The sequence below is a fragment of the Suncus etruscus genome, chromosome 9, assembly GCF_024139225.1.
Source record: "Suncus etruscus isolate mSunEtr1 chromosome 9, mSunEtr1.pri.cur, whole genome shotgun sequence".
In the NCBI taxonomy this organism is placed as follows: domain Eukaryota; kingdom Metazoa; phylum Chordata; class Mammalia; order Eulipotyphla; family Soricidae; genus Suncus; species Suncus etruscus.
Window position 1 is genome coordinate 72,913,632 of NC_064856.1, and position 16,919 is coordinate 72,930,550.

General features: G+C 37.5%; 1 protein-coding gene across 1 annotated transcript in view; it reads left to right on the forward strand.

Moving 5' to 3' along the window:
• The first annotated feature begins 558 nt into the window (after nt 1–558).
• Nucleotides 559–16,919, forward strand: part of SLC17A6 (solute carrier family 17 member 6) — a 48,736-nt gene continuing 32,375 nt past the window's right edge. Inside the window, exons 1-3 of the mRNA XM_049781018.1 lie at nt 559–1,302; nt 3,940–4,192; nt 5,749–5,867. Of these exons, the coding sequence (XP_049636975.1) occupies nt 1,217–1,302; nt 3,940–4,192; nt 5,749–5,867 (458 nt within the window). The 5' untranslated portion in view covers nt 559–1,216. The remainder of the gene's footprint in view (nt 1,303–3,939; nt 4,193–5,748; nt 5,868–16,919) is intronic.

Genomic DNA, 16,919 nt, shown 5'->3' on the forward strand with positions numbered 1-16,919 from the left:
CTTCCTTTCTCTTATCTGGGGTCTAAGCAAAACTTACAATATAATTAACAATTATTTTTTACATATATTTTATATTAAGCTCCTAATTCCACTGGAATACTATAGACGCACGTAAAATATATTGACATCTTCTTTCCCTGTAACATTAACATATCTGGCAGCATAATGGGCAAAAAGTAGAAAACTACAAACAACTTATCAAATTTTAATAAAGTCATTCTTTTTTGCAAAACTAAATGACTCATTATCCCACAAAATACCGGAAATAATGACTTCCTCTTTCTTGGTTTCCATTGAACCTGTTCCTGAAGTTCTCCAAAATGGTACTGGGTCGGGCGGCTTGCCCAGCTACCTCCCCTACAAAGTTGGCAACCTCACCACCAAAAAGAAGCCTCCTGTTTTCCTGAAGCATACTCTGTCCGTGGTGCTGAACTATTCTAAGGAGATGCGCCCACTTGGGCGCTGTCAGCATGCTGTAAAAAAAGATCTTCCCTGTCGCTGTGTGTGTGTGTGTGTGTGTGTGTGTGTGTGTGTGTGTGTGTGTTATTTACTCACGTACTCAAAGAGCAGCAAGCTTTCTCCATCTTAATTCGACTCAACCGCAGAGCAGAGTTGCGCCGGCGTGATGGGAGGAGGTGATGAGCAAGGAGGAAAAACTAATAGCAACGTTGCTCACCTGAGACCTAAGATGATCCCATGAGTTTTAGAAGTGCTCCTCTCCCTTCAGCGAAGGCACCATTTTTAAAAGTACTGTTCTTTTGGTTTTGCTTTTACAAAAGGATTCTGTGGTGTGTCCACCCCTCCGTGGAAAAGAGAAGATTTGACAACACTAGGACCATCAAAACCGGGAATTTGCATTGTTTTTCCAGAGCACAGACTTCCAGGACAAGGACTAATTTGCACCCGCTCAAATACCATGGCTCTGCTTGCGCCCTTTGCCACCGGATCCTCCCCTTCCAATGAGACTTTCTGATTGTGTCTACCAACTCTCCTATTAGGAAACCCGTGGGTTGCATGCAGCTATTCTGTTGTATTCTCTTTCTCACTCTCCCTTCCCTCTCTCACTTGCACTCTTGCTGGAGGAACACCAATACCACCGTTCTACTAAGAAGAAAACCATAAATACCTGCAACGATTAAGACAATATGCGCAATCCTTTTCTTTCATAGCAACCACTATTAAAATCTGGCAAGAGACCTCATCAATTTTTGCAAGAATGGAGTCAGTAAAACAAAGGATTTTGACCCCAGGAAAAGAGGGGCTAAAGAATTTTGCTGGAAAATCTCTCGGTCAGATCTACAGGTAAGAAAAAGCAACCCATGTTTGCTTGGGGTTCAGCATGAAAAAAATCTTGCAAGGCTATTCCTGTAACTCCTGGTTGCTTAGGGAAATTGCAATATGATCAGAAAGTCTTTTTTGTTGTTCATTGCTAAGGCAGGGCTGCTCTAGAAACCTGCTTATTAATTCAGGAATGTTGTACTAAATGAACCTATTTGGTGTGTGTGTGTGTGTGTGTGTGTGTGTGTGTGTGTGTGTGTGTGCTTTGTTTTGGAGCATGCAGATTCTCATTCTTGCCTACTAAGGATATATTTCCTTCTCAATTCAGAAATGACCCGGTTCTGTTCAAAGCGCCCTTTTAGGATGCTTATGTTAGCATCAGGATTTAATTGCTTTATTGCAGACAAATGAATGAAAAAAAAAATAACCCTACAATCAATCAAAAAATTCAGAAAGCTATTGCCAATAAAAATGTTTTAGTAAAAAATGTAATATTTTGTAGTGAAGGAAGAATTAAAAAATAATCAATAATTAATGACAAAAGCAGTTCCTCTCTCTAGCTTTATATGAATGCAAAAACAATGTATGTGTTTTTTTTTTATTTTTGACCTCTGTAATACCTTGACTAGGACATATCTCAGTGCATATCTTGGGGAAAAAAGCCACATAAAAATAAGCACCAAAATATTTTGAAAATACCAGGGAAGATTAAAAGGTATCTTTCTTGTATTTACTGTAATAATTGTATTGTAAATTTTACAACTTTCAACCCATTCAAGAATAATACATGTGTGAAGATATTCTTTATAATATGAAAAAATTGAGAAGAGGGTAGAAACAGGACAAATGATTCTAAATGAGCGATAATTTTTCTTTGGGATATCGATATCTTGGAAATGCATAGGTAATATAAAGAAAATATATCGTCCAATATTTCAAATCTATTTGGTTTAGTGGGTTTCGTCTTAGCAAAGCCCTGCACCTATGCTGCAGTAGATACCGCAAGGGCCCTGCAGTTTTGCATCTGCCTAAAAAGACCTGTTCTTTATCAACTCAACTGCCAGCAGGTGGGGAATTCAGGTGCAAAGTTTAACTTTGCATAGTCTAGCTTCTAAGGCAATGCAGGACAGAAAAAAAAAAAAAAAGTCGCATTAGTTGTTTTTTTTTCCTCTTAGAATAAAATTTAAAAAAATAAATAAAAATTGAGAATAGACTTTACTGGAATAAACTTCAATACACTCGCAAATAGCTTTATGATTACTCGCCAGGTGATAATTTGTAGAATTTGTAAATTTGCTTTTTTTTTCTCTGCAGTGTCAAATTGCTTGACATTCATCTCAAGCTGTGCGTTCTTGCCATTAATCTAAATTTTCACTTGCTCTACTGGTGTTTATACATATAATTGAGGGTGGATATATCGCTTGAAAGGGAACATAAAATCAGATTATGAAGAGGATTGGAAAACATCTTCAGATTGTAATCCGAGAGGTTCTTTGTTTAAATATCTAAAGTATCAGTCTCAAGGAGCTATGCTGATGTTACAGTTCATATTCTTTTTTATTTTATGGTAATTTCATGATTATATTGTGGACTAGAACAACACTATCAGCTTTGAGTCAAATCATTCCATCACTTCGATTTCCCTCTCTCCCCAACTCCCTCCGCCCCCGTTCCCTTTTCCCCCAAGGACGCGAGGCGGGGAAAGGGAATTCTTATGAAATACGCTGCCAATTAAAAAGAAAAGAACTACAAGATAATACTACCGGAATGTGAAATCTACTTGGTGTGGAATATTTTGCCAGGGTTGATATGGACGCCCATTTGGATAACCGAGAGTCGCTTTTTTTCCGGTGTTTGTAACCAAGATAGTAATGACGCAAGGTTGTGAATAATTAATTATTCATGTTCTGGCAGTAGGAAGCTTAGGTGTCGGCCATATGTTGCGGAGGCCTTTGTTTCAAACTCTAGTAACAAGAGGAAATAGAAGTGTAAAGCGTAAAAACTGAACTGGCATCCGAGAGGGGAGCAAAGAGATTCAGAGAACACATGGCACCCCTTAGATTTCACGTACTCTCTCCTCCTAGAGGGCCTTATTCCCTAAGGATAACTGTGCAGCTGGATCTTGGGTCAGAGCAGGACCCAGAAAGATTCAGCTTGGAGGAAACAGAAGGAGGGTGGGGGCTCAGGTATAGGACTGTGGCGGGACCATCCTCAGCGGACTGAGAGATTGGGGAGACTGGGGAGCGGGGCGGAGGGGTTCCAATAGACCGTCCCGGGAGAAAAACACTGCTGCTGCAGGGCTGGCTGCACGTTCACTGCAAGTCACAGCTCGGGTTAAGTCTCCCCGCACACACCACAGAACCTGCAACCAGTTAGGCCTTAGTGACCTGTGTGTGGGTATGAATGACAGGCTAAGGGGGTGAATCCTTGTGAATGCATATTAGACGGCAAAGACTCTCTAAGGCATTCAGGTGCCAGAACTGCAGCCTGGAAGATCCTGGAGGTGGGTGTGGCCCCACAACCCTAACCCCTGAGGGGATCTGGGGTAGGGTAGAGTGGCGCAGTTGATCAAAGCCCCTGGTTTGAGAAAAGGGTAATCACTGCGGTAGGTGGGGGTGGGCATTCTCGCCTTCAACCCGGGTCCTCCGCTTTGCGGTGCAGGGTGCTGGAAAAGAAACAGGACACCGGGGAGACCATCGAGCTGACCGAGGATGGAAAGCCCCTGGATGTGGCCGAGAAGAAGGCGCCGCTGTGCGACTGCACGTGCTTCGGCCTGCCGCGCCGCTATATCATCGCCATCATGAGCGGCCTGGGCTTCTGCATCTCCTTCGGCATTCGCTGCAACCTGGGTGTGGCCATCGTGGACATGGTCAACAATAGCACCATCCACCGAGGGGGCAAAGTCATCAAGGAGGTGGGCAATTGGGGGCCCGGGCTGGGTGGGTCTTTCCAAACCTCCAAAACCACAAGCAGTTGTGTGCCAGCAGTGCCCTATTTCTCTCATCAAAGGGTGGGACCACCACCAGTGATCATCTGTTTTTTATGCACCATGTTAGTCCTGCCATCTTCCCTGTTCACTCAGGTTCGTGGTCGCCACAGTCATAGGTCTCGAGGCCTGACTTTCACGCCTGAACAAGAGAAGAAAGCTGCTAACTACCTCGGTTTTTGTGCAGTGTAATTCAGGCAAGAATAGCGCTGGCCTTGCACGGGAGATGACCCTAGTCTAATTCCAGGTCTCTTCCAATAAAAAAAAAAAAAGCATCAATATTAGGATTTAAAATTTCTCCTTATTTCTCCCAATTCCTACTACACAACGTAAGAAATCAATCTAAAAACAATCCCAAAGAACAGTAGAATATGCGCAAAAGGTCAGCAATCTCTGCCCAGGGGTTATAGAGGACAGGTGGCCCATAGAACCCGCTGCAAGTAGAAGCTGAAGCACTGATGAGTATAGGAATCCCTCAGCTCACAGAAACGGAGGGAGCGATGTGAGTGTCCGCGTCAAGGTCATAGAAACCTTGGGTGGAGATTTCCTGCTCCACCTATGCTGGGGTGGGGTGAAAGATTTCAAGAAGCAAATGTTAGCAGAAAGCAGCAAGACACTGCTGGATCCTGGGGTTCCAGCAGTATCTGCAAAATAGGTCTGATTTCCACATTTTAGATAAAGAGAAAAAAAAAAAAGAACCCCAAATTCCCAGTTGGTGTGTGCGGTTAAGGTCCACCCTCTGTGGCCCTGAGGCTGTCGGGGGCGGAGTTAGATCTCAGCATGCAAACCCACAGCCCTCTCCTACTCTAAGGATCTCCTGAGATAATCTCTTGCTCTCCGAGGACACCCCAAATTCCCCTCAAGGGAACTCTCAGAATGCCCAGCTTGCGTGAATTCCCATTTGTAGGCGCCATCCTTGTGCCCAGCTCCTTACAGTTTTCTGCAGGATCCATCCCAAGCGCCAACCTTGGATCCTTAGAATTCCCCTTTATATATTAGTTCTGTGACTCCAGCACGGCAAAGGCTCTCTGGACAGCTTCCCTAAACGAAATCCGGCCAGATACCTTTCTCCCAACCGGCCAAGGAATCTTTTCATGGAAAGCTTTAGTTTGGCAAACCGGGACCCTATCGATTCCTCAATGGCCCAGGCGATCCAATTTCCCCCAAAGTCAAGCCAGGGAGTCCCATCCACGAATAACGCTGAATTTCAAATGAGAGAACTTGTATTTATTTCTTTATTGTTAACTAAAAAAGGTATTTCTAGACTTAAAAAAAAAAGGTAGAAATTCAATTTGGTGTACAAACGAATAACAAGGTAGACTCCCTGTCTTGAGTTCCAGGGTTTGAGAATGTGGGGTTTATTTTGTTTGTTTGTTTTTGTGTATGTGTGTGGGTTTTTGTTTTTTCCAGGGTCCAATAACTTGAGCCCAGATACTGATCCTCTCTCCCCTCCGTTCTGTTTTCTTTTCCTTGTATCCTCATAGAAAGCCAAATTCAACTGGGACCCGGAAACGGTGGGGATGATTCATGGTTCCTTCTTTTGGGGTTACATCATCACCCAGATTCCAGGCGGCTACATCGCATCCCGCCTGGCAGCCAACAGGTAATGTATTGGCGCGAGCAAAATCGAGCTCTGGGACCTGCACCCCCAGAAAGAAGAGCAGAAGTGGGGAGGGAGCTCTGGAATGCTCGTCCGTCCGGTATGGGTTAATCCCGAGTCAGAGCGGGGTGTCTGCTAGTTTTCTCGCCCCCTACCCCGTTCCTCTGCCCATCTGGTTCCAGTGCTTCCTCTCTAAGAGACGAGCGCGCAGGATTTGTGTTACTCGGGAACCTCATCCGTCGAAGCATCCTCTCTGCCAGGATGAATCTAGATTTGAGAGGCACAGTCGACATGCATGATGGCCCAGTGGGAGCTGCGGCCAGAACGGTCACTGTCCTTGCAGGGTCCCTTCCAAACCCTTCCCCAAAAACTCAGCAGTCTGGCATTGCGCTTTAGCCGACGCGTGCCGCGAGTGCTGCTCCTCCCCGAGGTGCTGACCTCCTCCTGCAAAGGCTCGGGGAAAGACCAGCCCCTGCCCGCCCAGATGGTGCGCTGGGTCGCCCAGCTTTGTGTCGATGGAGGCTGGCGGGATTTCAGGCGCCTGGGGTGTGACTCCACCTGTTAATGAGCTCGGTGGAGTCGGGGGTGAGGGGGGGGGGGAGTGTAGGGAGGGATGCTCAGCTGTGCCCCGCAGCTTCCAGCTCCACTGCGGCGCTGGCCATAGTCCAGGTCCTAGTGCCAGACGATCGCTTGCTCCTGTCACCACCCACAGAGTCATTCCTGGTCAAGGAGTTTAAGAACTGGTGGGGGGTGAGGGACAGGGACAGGATGGGGGGGGGGGAATGAACAGAGAGCATGACCTGACTTCTAGAAGAAAGAGCGGTAGCTTCCTTTTTTCCCTTTGTGTATTTTTGTAAGCAAAATGTCCTTTTAATCTAAGTTGTTCAACTGAAGAAAGAACAAGTAGGTATATCTGCCTTTTAGATCTTCTAGACTCCAGTTAATGACAAATAAAGTCCTCCCTTTGGACTTTGAAATTCTGTCTCTCTGCCCTACCCCAAAAATCCTTTTTTTCTCTCTCCAGAACTGTGCTTTCTTTCCCCCGTTTATGCCTGCCTTGTAAACAAACAGGCTCCTCCCCAGACATCAGAGAACACTCTTGGTTACCATTTAGTAGCTATTTGTCACCTACTGCTGTCTTTCTACCAAGGATTTCAGTTGTTTTTAAGGTCTGGTTAAGAATATTTTTTGTGTTTATTATAGGTTTAACTATCTTTGGGTAAAGGTTTTCTTTTTCTTTTTCTTTTTTTTTTACAATCCTTTAATATGTCATGAGGAGAGTGTATTAGGTATAGACAATGCTTTATGTATATGTCTTTACCATAACACCAAGAAAGTTGACATTCAGACTCAACAAGGGAGAATATAATATATATTTAAAAATCAATATAAGATAAAAGAAATCATTAACTGTACCGATTCAATTTAATCAATGAGATAAATAAAAAATAAGAGAAGAAATATTTTACAAAAATATTCTCCTATATTAAATGAACTACAGACATATTACATTTCTGAATTTTATATCCTTAATTTAAAGTTTTGAATCTACTGAAAAAATATATGATTTTTCTAGAACAAACATATTTCACAGAAAGATATTAACAGCATAACATATGAAAAATTTGTACTTCTGGGTCAAGGTATCTGATAATTTATGTCGACAATAAAGAAAACTCAGTATGATATTAAATAAAAAAAATCTGTTCTTTAACTTTTATTTTAAAAATTACAGTTAAAATATTTAGTTTACCAAATGTTAAAATGCTAATATTTTCCTGCTAGGTCAAAATGTTAGGAGTGCCCAAATTCTCTTTTTCTGACAGTAGAAAGTAAAAAATCAGTGTTTCTTGGTTAAAAAAAAAATAAATGCAAGCTCATTGCCATCATCTGTGTCATGCTTAGTAAGGAAAAGTTGATGATGACTTGCAATCTCATTTATTTGGTACATTGTTTTTTAAAGAAAATTTCAGGAGTTTAAAATTTTTAGATGGTTACAAGTTCACTTTACTTTAATTTCTTTTTTTTATTTTATATCATTTAAACAGCTTGATTACCTACATGATTGTGTTTGGGTTTCAGTCAAGTAAAGAACACCACCATCACCAGTGCAACATTCCCATCACCAATGTCCCAAATCTCCCTCCTCCCCACCCAACCCCCGCCTGTACTCTAGACAGGTTTTCTATTTCCCTCATACATTCTCATTGTTAGGATAGTTCACAATGTAGTTATTTCTCTAACTAAACTCATCACTCTTTGTGGTGAGCTTCATGAGGTGAGCTGTAACTTCCATATTATGCAGCTGTCAGGAGAGATGAAGTCATGAAACTTACCTATACATGGATGTACACGGAATCTATTATGCTGAGTGAAATAAGTCAGAGAGATAGAGAGAGAGAGAGAGAGAGAGAGAGAGAGAGAGAGAGAGAAACACAGAATGGTCTCACTCATCTATGGGTTTTAAGAAAAATGAAAGACATTCTTGCAATAATAATTTTCAGACACAAAAGAGAGAAGGGCTGCAAGTTCACTTTACTTTAAATAGTCCATTCAAGAAAGAGAAACAATATTTTCACTTCATCTATCTCATGGTCTGTTAAATAGAAAATTAAGATTTATTGAAATTCACCAGGAAAATTTAGAAAATTATAAACTCCAATGATGATTTCCTTCACTAAAATATAACAAAACTTTACAGATACAGTTAAAGCTTCCCATGAAAACAGGGTTTTAAAATATATTTTATCTTCTGATTAGAAGGCAATTTATATGTTAAATAAGAAAAACATTAAAATGAAGTGCAGCCATAATCAATGTTAATCATTTACAGATATAGATACCTTGCAAATTAAATATGACACAAAAGCCTAATTAGACCAATACATGCTATATGGGGGCTTAAGTTTGAAACGCTTAATTAAAAGGAATTCATTCAAAAATGTTATTACATATCATAATCTTTTCCAAAAAAAGAGTAAAAACAAATACAGCAAGGGCAGGTTTCCACCTAAAATCATTCAGTAATTTTTTTTATCATAGATTATTTTAATAGTGAAATAAGTCTTTCTGTGTGGAATTTCTGGGACAGGTCATATCTCTCTACATTTAGAGAAGCTCACTTTGGAGAATGTTTTTCCTCACTGTAATAGGCTGTATTAGAAAGAAACAAAGGTGTGTGGAGATGACTCCTCAAGAGACAAGGGCACCTGGTTACAGTTTTCTCAATGAAATACAAACAGCAAAACAAGTTTTGACTTTATTTTATAAAGTTAGCAAAAAATAAATAAATAAAAATTAAATAAATAAACAGAAAAACAACCCAACCTAGGTCATGATATAGTTTCTTGATTTTTATTTATTTATTTTTGGTGAAGTTTTATGTATTTTTGTTTTCCAGCTCCTGGGAGAGCTAGGGAAGTCTTTGGGAGAGGAAACAGAATCTCAGAGGAATTTACATCATTTTTTCCTTGGGCTTACCTTAAAGGGCTAGAGCACAGAGAACTTTGGTCACCTCTGTGCTTGTCCTTGGAGTTGGTAAGGAATCAAAGGAAAACTACTCCGAAAATGTCTGATATTTTTAGATAAGAATATATTCATTACAGTGATAAGAAGGTGTTGTGGTTATGATTTCATCTTTTAACAATAGAGCTTAATTCTTAGAAAAACACAAGTAATTACAAATGCAAAATTTCAAAGGAGGAATTTTCTTTGCATTTTGATAAGTAAGGAACCTACCTAAGTGGTTCATGGAAGAAACAACAGAACTTTTTAAAAGAACATAATCAAAGGAAATCAGAATCACATGAGGAAGTTTACACAACATAATGTTTTAAATGTTTGGCCTTGCAAAGACAGCAGTTGCTCTGTTCTTACATTGCTGGTTTTTTTTTTTTTGATCCAACACTTTTTTTAAGCTTTTATAATATTGACAGTTACATTTTTATTAATAAATAAAGAGTAAAGGGGATACACTTTTATAATCAATAAACATTACTAGTACTTAAAATCCTCTTTAGGGTTCATGGAGATATTTAGGGAATTTCCATTGTATGGAAATGAGCCCTGTTTGTTCCCTTGCTAGCATTCAGTATGGTCCTCAGCATTTCCCTGAGCACTGCTGGGTGGGGTCCTTCCAAAAAAAAAAAAAAAAACTTTTAAAAATAAAATAAATTATTTTTATTATTAGAAGTTCAAAATGATAGTTTTCCTTGTGATACAAATACCTTTTATTGTGCTAGATTTTTAACTTCAGAAAAATTTTCCCATGCACATTCACAATGACAATTAAAATGACTTTCACTGAAAATACTGGAAATTTCATTGAAAAGTCTTTATGAGAGTTCCCTTAAAATATTTTTAGCAAATAGTATTGAGAGCTTTAGTAATTTAGCACATGACACATTTGAATTATAACCAGGCATTATAAACCTACTTAGTTAAATCCTTTCAGATTTGAAGTTAGACATCCCTATTTAAAGTACAGGCAGCTACTTCCTTTACTTCCTTTTCACATCCTTTATTTTCAAAGAGCATTTGTATCTTAGTGCAGCATATCATATATTCAGGTATTTCTTGGGTTTTCACTCGACTTTTACTAAAAACAAAATAGTGTTTTATTTGAATATTTCATGTAGTGTACTCCTATAATGGAATAAACTCACATTAGATCTGGATAGGCCTCAGCTAATCCAGTTCTCTCTGCTAATTTACAGACTAGAAATAAAGGATCTGAGAGATAGTACTTGGACCAAGGTGCCAAGTAGAAAGGGACAAAAACTAGTGTCCAATAATATTTGGCCACAGATTACCTCTACGTTAAAATTGAACGTTTCTGCCTAATATAAGGTGCCTCATGGAGCAGTCCACTTTCTTCAGCAGGCCAAGCCATCTGCAGTTTGAATAAATTACTACTATTTATCATATTCCCAATTCAACAAAAATCGAGAATTAGAAAAAAAAAAGCCATTAACAGACCAAAGAGATTCTTAGATTTTTGTTGCAGGAGATATAGAAATATTTCTGTGTGATTTGGCTAACAAACTCTATGGCACAACATAAACTATTCTGTCCTTTTCTCTGAAAAAAAAATGCAAGATTCACATAATAATGACTAGTAAATAATGCAATATTTTATAAGAGAAAGGGTATTTAAAACTGTTTTTCTGAATTGTTCCCTTTGGAAAACTTGGGATCTTAAAAAATTATTGGCTCTAATATTTGATTACTGGTAGTTTAGATCTTTGGTCTGCAGCAAGAAAGGCTTCTTCCTTGGGATTCTAATTGATGCATATCTATGTATATGCAACTAATATATATGTATTTCTATATGAGTAACATTATTAACATTCATAAATTGATTAATGTACTTTTATGAATATAAATTTATAAAAATAAAATTGGGTATACTTAGGGGAATATGATTTGACTGAGTATGAAAAATCCTCTTGTGATTCTGACTTTCAGAAAAAAGGAACCAAGATATTTATAACACATCTTCACATTTTGATGCCATATTTTCCTTCACAGAAGTGAAGCAATGAGGATACACTTAATTTATTGAAATAAGCATTGGAAATAAAATTTTAAATATCCTCACTAAACATAGACTATGCATTTTATTTATCATATTAATTCCCTCTCAATTTACCTATTTATTACAAGGTCTACTGCACCATTGCAGGCAGAAGTACCCTAACCTTCAAGTAAAAAACACTTGCAAATTCCTTTTGTGAGAAAAAATAATGCAGACCATGAACATAAAAACAACTGCAAGGGACCACCTTCTTACTGTTGTAGAAATAATTTATGGTCATCTATTCTGCTGGGACCAGCGGTGACTATGTCTATCTCAATCAACTATCTGCCTATCAAACATCTAGGCACCTTCCCTTTGTGATCTGTATAGGTTAGGTGTCTGGGGCAATGCAAAATAGGCATTCCTTTTTCTTACAAAAGAAACTACCCTTTCCACTAGATGAATAGATGAATCAGAAGGGGAGGGTTCGAAAGGGCTTGCATGTGATTTGCAGACTTTAGCATCTACATTGCTTTCCTTCCTTTCTCCTCTCCTCTCAACTAGTTCTACTTCCTTGGAGGCTGCCACCTCCTCCTACCCTGGAGCAGAGACTTGCTCTGGAGAGAAGGAATAGTATTTTGAAGAAAGAGAGTCCGGTGGGCAGCTGGTAGAATGATTCTTCTGCTGCCATATGCCACTATTGGGAATGTCTAATTTCTGTGTCATGAATGATGAAGTCATTTTTACAACTTAATGATGTACCAAGGGACACTGCGGGCTGGCCTGTGCTTGTATATTCTTTTTTTAATATGGGAGTGGGGGCATCAGATGTAACAAAGGGAGGCGCCTGAGCCCTGATTTCATTAAATTAAATAGATTAAACAGCCTGAATCAGTCTATCCCTACAGTCCCTCTAGGAGAGGATTAGTGCCACACCTGGGGTGAAGAACACTAGTTCCATTCTAAGTGACAAGTCACTGCCCAAATGGAAATTGATTGACTGATTGAGGGAAAATGGAAATCACCTGCACAAGTGACAGGTTACCAGTTTTCCTGTCACACTGTGCAGGAAAATCCTTCTGGGGTGTTCTGCTGTGCTGTGGGTGACAATTGGTCATAAAAAAATTTTTAAATGGCAATTATACTCTCACACACTATGGGCAACATTAAATATTAATCACCAGACTGTGGTATGATATAGATTTTAATTTAGTATATTGCTTTTCCAAAGAAATCGACGTTAGAGACTCTATATGAATCTAAATTTTGGCAGTATATGTTTAGTAATAAGATACTTCCTATCTCTCTTACACACACCCATATAAAGAGATTCTATATAATGGAAGATTATACTTTCACTATGTAAGAATAAAAAATGTGTGTGACAACTAAAGAAAAGGCAAAATCGTGTTTCGATTTTGACTTGAAGATAGGAAATTGAAATTATTTTAAAATGTCATTTGCTACTGAAGAAATCATGAGGAAAACCATTTTTAAGTAGCTTGAGTGTTTTGTCAATTTGAAAAGCAATCTTAATAAGAAAATGGTCCTAATTTTATTTCACAGTGTCTATAGCTATATACTTTAAGAAATTGAAAGCACTTTTCCTCTTGCAATCCATTTTTATAACAAAAATTTTTATTATTTTAATATTTGACTTGTACATTGTTTACTTTTAAAAATATCTCTGTATAATTTCTAGTGACCTATCTTTTACTAAAATGAAATCTAGATGAGATTTGTTATGGTAACATTCTTGTCATTTAACTAACTTTTTGAAACTTTGGCATAGCAATATCTATCAAACTAAGAACTATATTATTTTATAATTAAATCAGCAAAAACTTTATTTTTTTGTTCATTGGTGAAAGAATATGTATCGTTTGTGAAAGGATCTACATTGATAGTATATTTTATATGTTGTTTGATAAAAATGTAAATATGTAAATAGATATTCAACCTGATCATAAATATATTGATATAGAAAATTCCTGTTTTTATTAAGAACCTAGATTCACAATTCAGAGATGATTTATGTCTATTGAGGGGATGTATTTATATTTTCACATAATGTGTCTATCTTTATTTTCTACACATTATTTACTTTTCTTTGGGAGACTGGTAATCAAACTTGTTTCAAAATTATAATGAAACATAAGAGAAAACAGAATATAAATCAGAAGTCAGACTAATTTTACATATGTGAATTAGTTACTATTTTTAATAATCATATTTATATTTTATACTTAGCAATTAAAGCATTCTCAGATAGTTCTATAATTTTGCATGTTAAAATTTTTATCATTTAGTTTATGGAAAAACACTGATAGTGCACCTGAAAAAAATACATAGAATTTTGTGACTGAAGGATTATAAACCAGAGAAATAGCACACAAATGTTTTCTTTAGACCTACACACTGACATAATAACTAAATTTATATGATGGAGTTGAAAACATATTTTCTTTCCTTTAAATAAAACACATACCAAGAGTGTTTCCATCAGAATGAAGTAGATTACTCAAAAATATCATCTCCCTGAATAGTTTGCATATATTGGGGGTGAATGGGAAGAAAAGAGTACATTAAGTGAAAATTGTGTTTATGAAAGTCTAAGATATTCATTTTTGGAGGCAGATAAAATTAGAATTGAAGAGAATTACACATCACACACACACATGATCACTAAACTTTGTATACTCGTTGATTTTGTTCCTGATTAGTGAATCTAAAAGGCAAACATTTTCATACTGACTTTAATATGAAGTGAACTGAAAAAATATGAGAAATTGTATTTTTCAAAGACCAGTTTCTGGAAAAAGGGAGAAGGGTGTGTGAAAACTCAGAATCTCAAATTATGTGTTTCTATATTGACCATGTTTCTCTTATGTAATAGCTTTAATGTTTTGTTGATCTGCCTTTCGACCTCTTTTAAGAATAAAAGCACCATATTATATATTGTTGGGATAGAAATGAACAAACATGATTATGGTAAAAGAAAGTATTTATTAAAATAGTTTTATTTAGAAAAATGAAAGGAGAGTGAGATTGTAAAAGAAAGTGAGGAAAAAGCATTTTTGTTAATTTAAAAAATATTCTTTATAAATTAGTCATTCATGATTGGGTTCACTGCTTCAAACTCTAATCCTTTCACCAGTCCTCTTCCTTTCACTAATGACCTCCTCAATCTTATTTTCCTCCTATCCACCAGTTTCTTACTTCTATGAGAGGTACTTTAAAAAAATAATAAGCTTTAGAACTGTGATTTACAGTACTGTTAGTTTATCGGGTTCATAAAGATGAGAAATGCAGAGGATGCCCTCCAGGGGGAAATTCAAAAGATTTCCTATTTTGCATACTCGTTAAAATTTTTGTTGTTCTCATCAAATGATGAAATGTAAATTCTTGTTACGGTGAAGACTGTTTTCAGACAGTACTGCTGTAAAGCTCCATTATGTGTCAGTGTTGGGATCAGCTATATAAATACATGTAGCTATGATCAATCCACAATGATATTAATGTTTCTTTGTATTTATTTCCTTCGTCTGCTGAGATATCAAAAAATAGTCAGTGTTTATGACTTATTAATATATTTGATTTTGCTATATCTGACCACACCCAATGACTTTTGCCATGCATAATACAATATACATGGCTACATTAGACACCAGTTAATTATTATAATCTTATCTCTTCTAAATCAAAATAATGTACTGTAATTTCTGAACTCATGCTTTAGAGACCATGGTTTTAGGATGATGTAATGTAAGGAGAGATTAGTGGAAGCAGTTGTTAGAAAATTCTACAGTGTTGTTGGATGACCTAATTATAAGATAGGTTGTGCTTTGCTTTTGAGCTCTGCAAAACATCAACTGAAGACAAAGAAGCAGAAATACTCTAAATTCTGATCCATAGTTGCCATTCTACAATTATTATAGGAGAATAACTCAGCCTCCTAGGATTGTCAGTGTCCCCAGTGAAGGCTCAAGAACAACTAAATGATTCATTGAGTGAAAAGGATAATGAGATTTTTGAAAGTACAAAGAGGAAAGATCTATTATCATCTACATACCTCAGGAAAAGAATAAATATTGTACTCTGTTTTAAGGCTCTATTGGAAAGTAGCTGGGCATTCCTTTAAAAGCATGCAGTATACAAAACATTCTATTAGTATCATGGGATTCAGAGAAGTGAAATAGCAACCTGAAACCACATTTTTTAGATAACAGATATAAAGAATGGATGGGGGAGGGAGGCCACAAAATTTTGTGACTATATCAAGTGCTCTGTAGTGCTTTAAGAATATTTGAAAATAAAGTTTAGCTGAATAAAAGATTTGTGTGATTTTGTATGAGAAAGAGAGAAAGATAGAGAGACAGAGAAAGTATCTGTGTGTAGGGAAAGGGTATGCTAAATACTAGGAGTCAATGTGGATGGATGCCATGATAAAAATAGTCAATTTTCTTTCTTTCTTTTTTTTTTTTCTTTTGGTTTTTTTTTTTTGTTTTGTTTTTTGGGCCACACCCGGCTGTGCTCAGGAGTTACTCCTGGCTATCTGTTCAGAAACAGTTCTTGGCAGGCACGGGGGACCATATAGGACACCGGGATTCAAACCAACCACCTTAGGTCCTGGATCAGCTGCTTGCAAGGCAAACGCTGCTGTGCTATCTCTCCGGTCCCTAGTCAATTTTCTTGTTAGATATTTTAGATAGACTCAAGACACTGATTTAGGGACTAATGCAATTAAATCAATTCTCTATATATACAGAAGGGAAGACTGAATTCTCACTCTATGGCTTCATGAACTTTAAGCTGCTAGAAATTCGGAATGATATGGAAAAACTCTGAAATCATTCTTACACTTAACCAGATTTTGAAAACTTTATAGTAGAATAAAGAATAACGAGTCTCTCAAAACTCTACTAAACATTAAGGAGTACATATATGGCACTTAAAATAGTTAAGATAAATTAGATACTGTCCCTTTTTTAACCAACTCATTTAATCTTTATGGTAATCCTGTGTAGTATAAAATGGCTTTTTGGCCATGTTCCAGATGTAGAAATATAAGCCTCAGATAATTTAAATAAAAGCAGTTTTCCAAAATTTGTACATAATGGAACTTAAAGTCAGAATTTTAATTTATGGTAGTAACAATGAAACTTATATTCTTAACTAGTAATATGTCAAGCTATTTATATGTCTCCAAGGGAAAAAATATGGCAGTCATTCAGTTGGGCTAGTCACATCAGTTACATCTTACTCATTTTGGGTATTGATTATCCAGGAAGAACCACCCAAGGGTCAGGGGAACATTACTTATATGTGAAGTTTGACCTTCAGCCCTGAGTAACATGCCTTTGCCATGCCCCCAGAACTGCAGGCCAGAACTGTGACCAAGTGGTCTGATCACCTGGGCTGGCTATTGCCAGAAATAGCCTTATGCTACCAAAGCATTATTTGGAAGATCCAAGAAAAATAGTTTAAAAATAGATTCCAGTTTAGGCAATCAGGACAGCTGAAACTAGGTCAGGGCA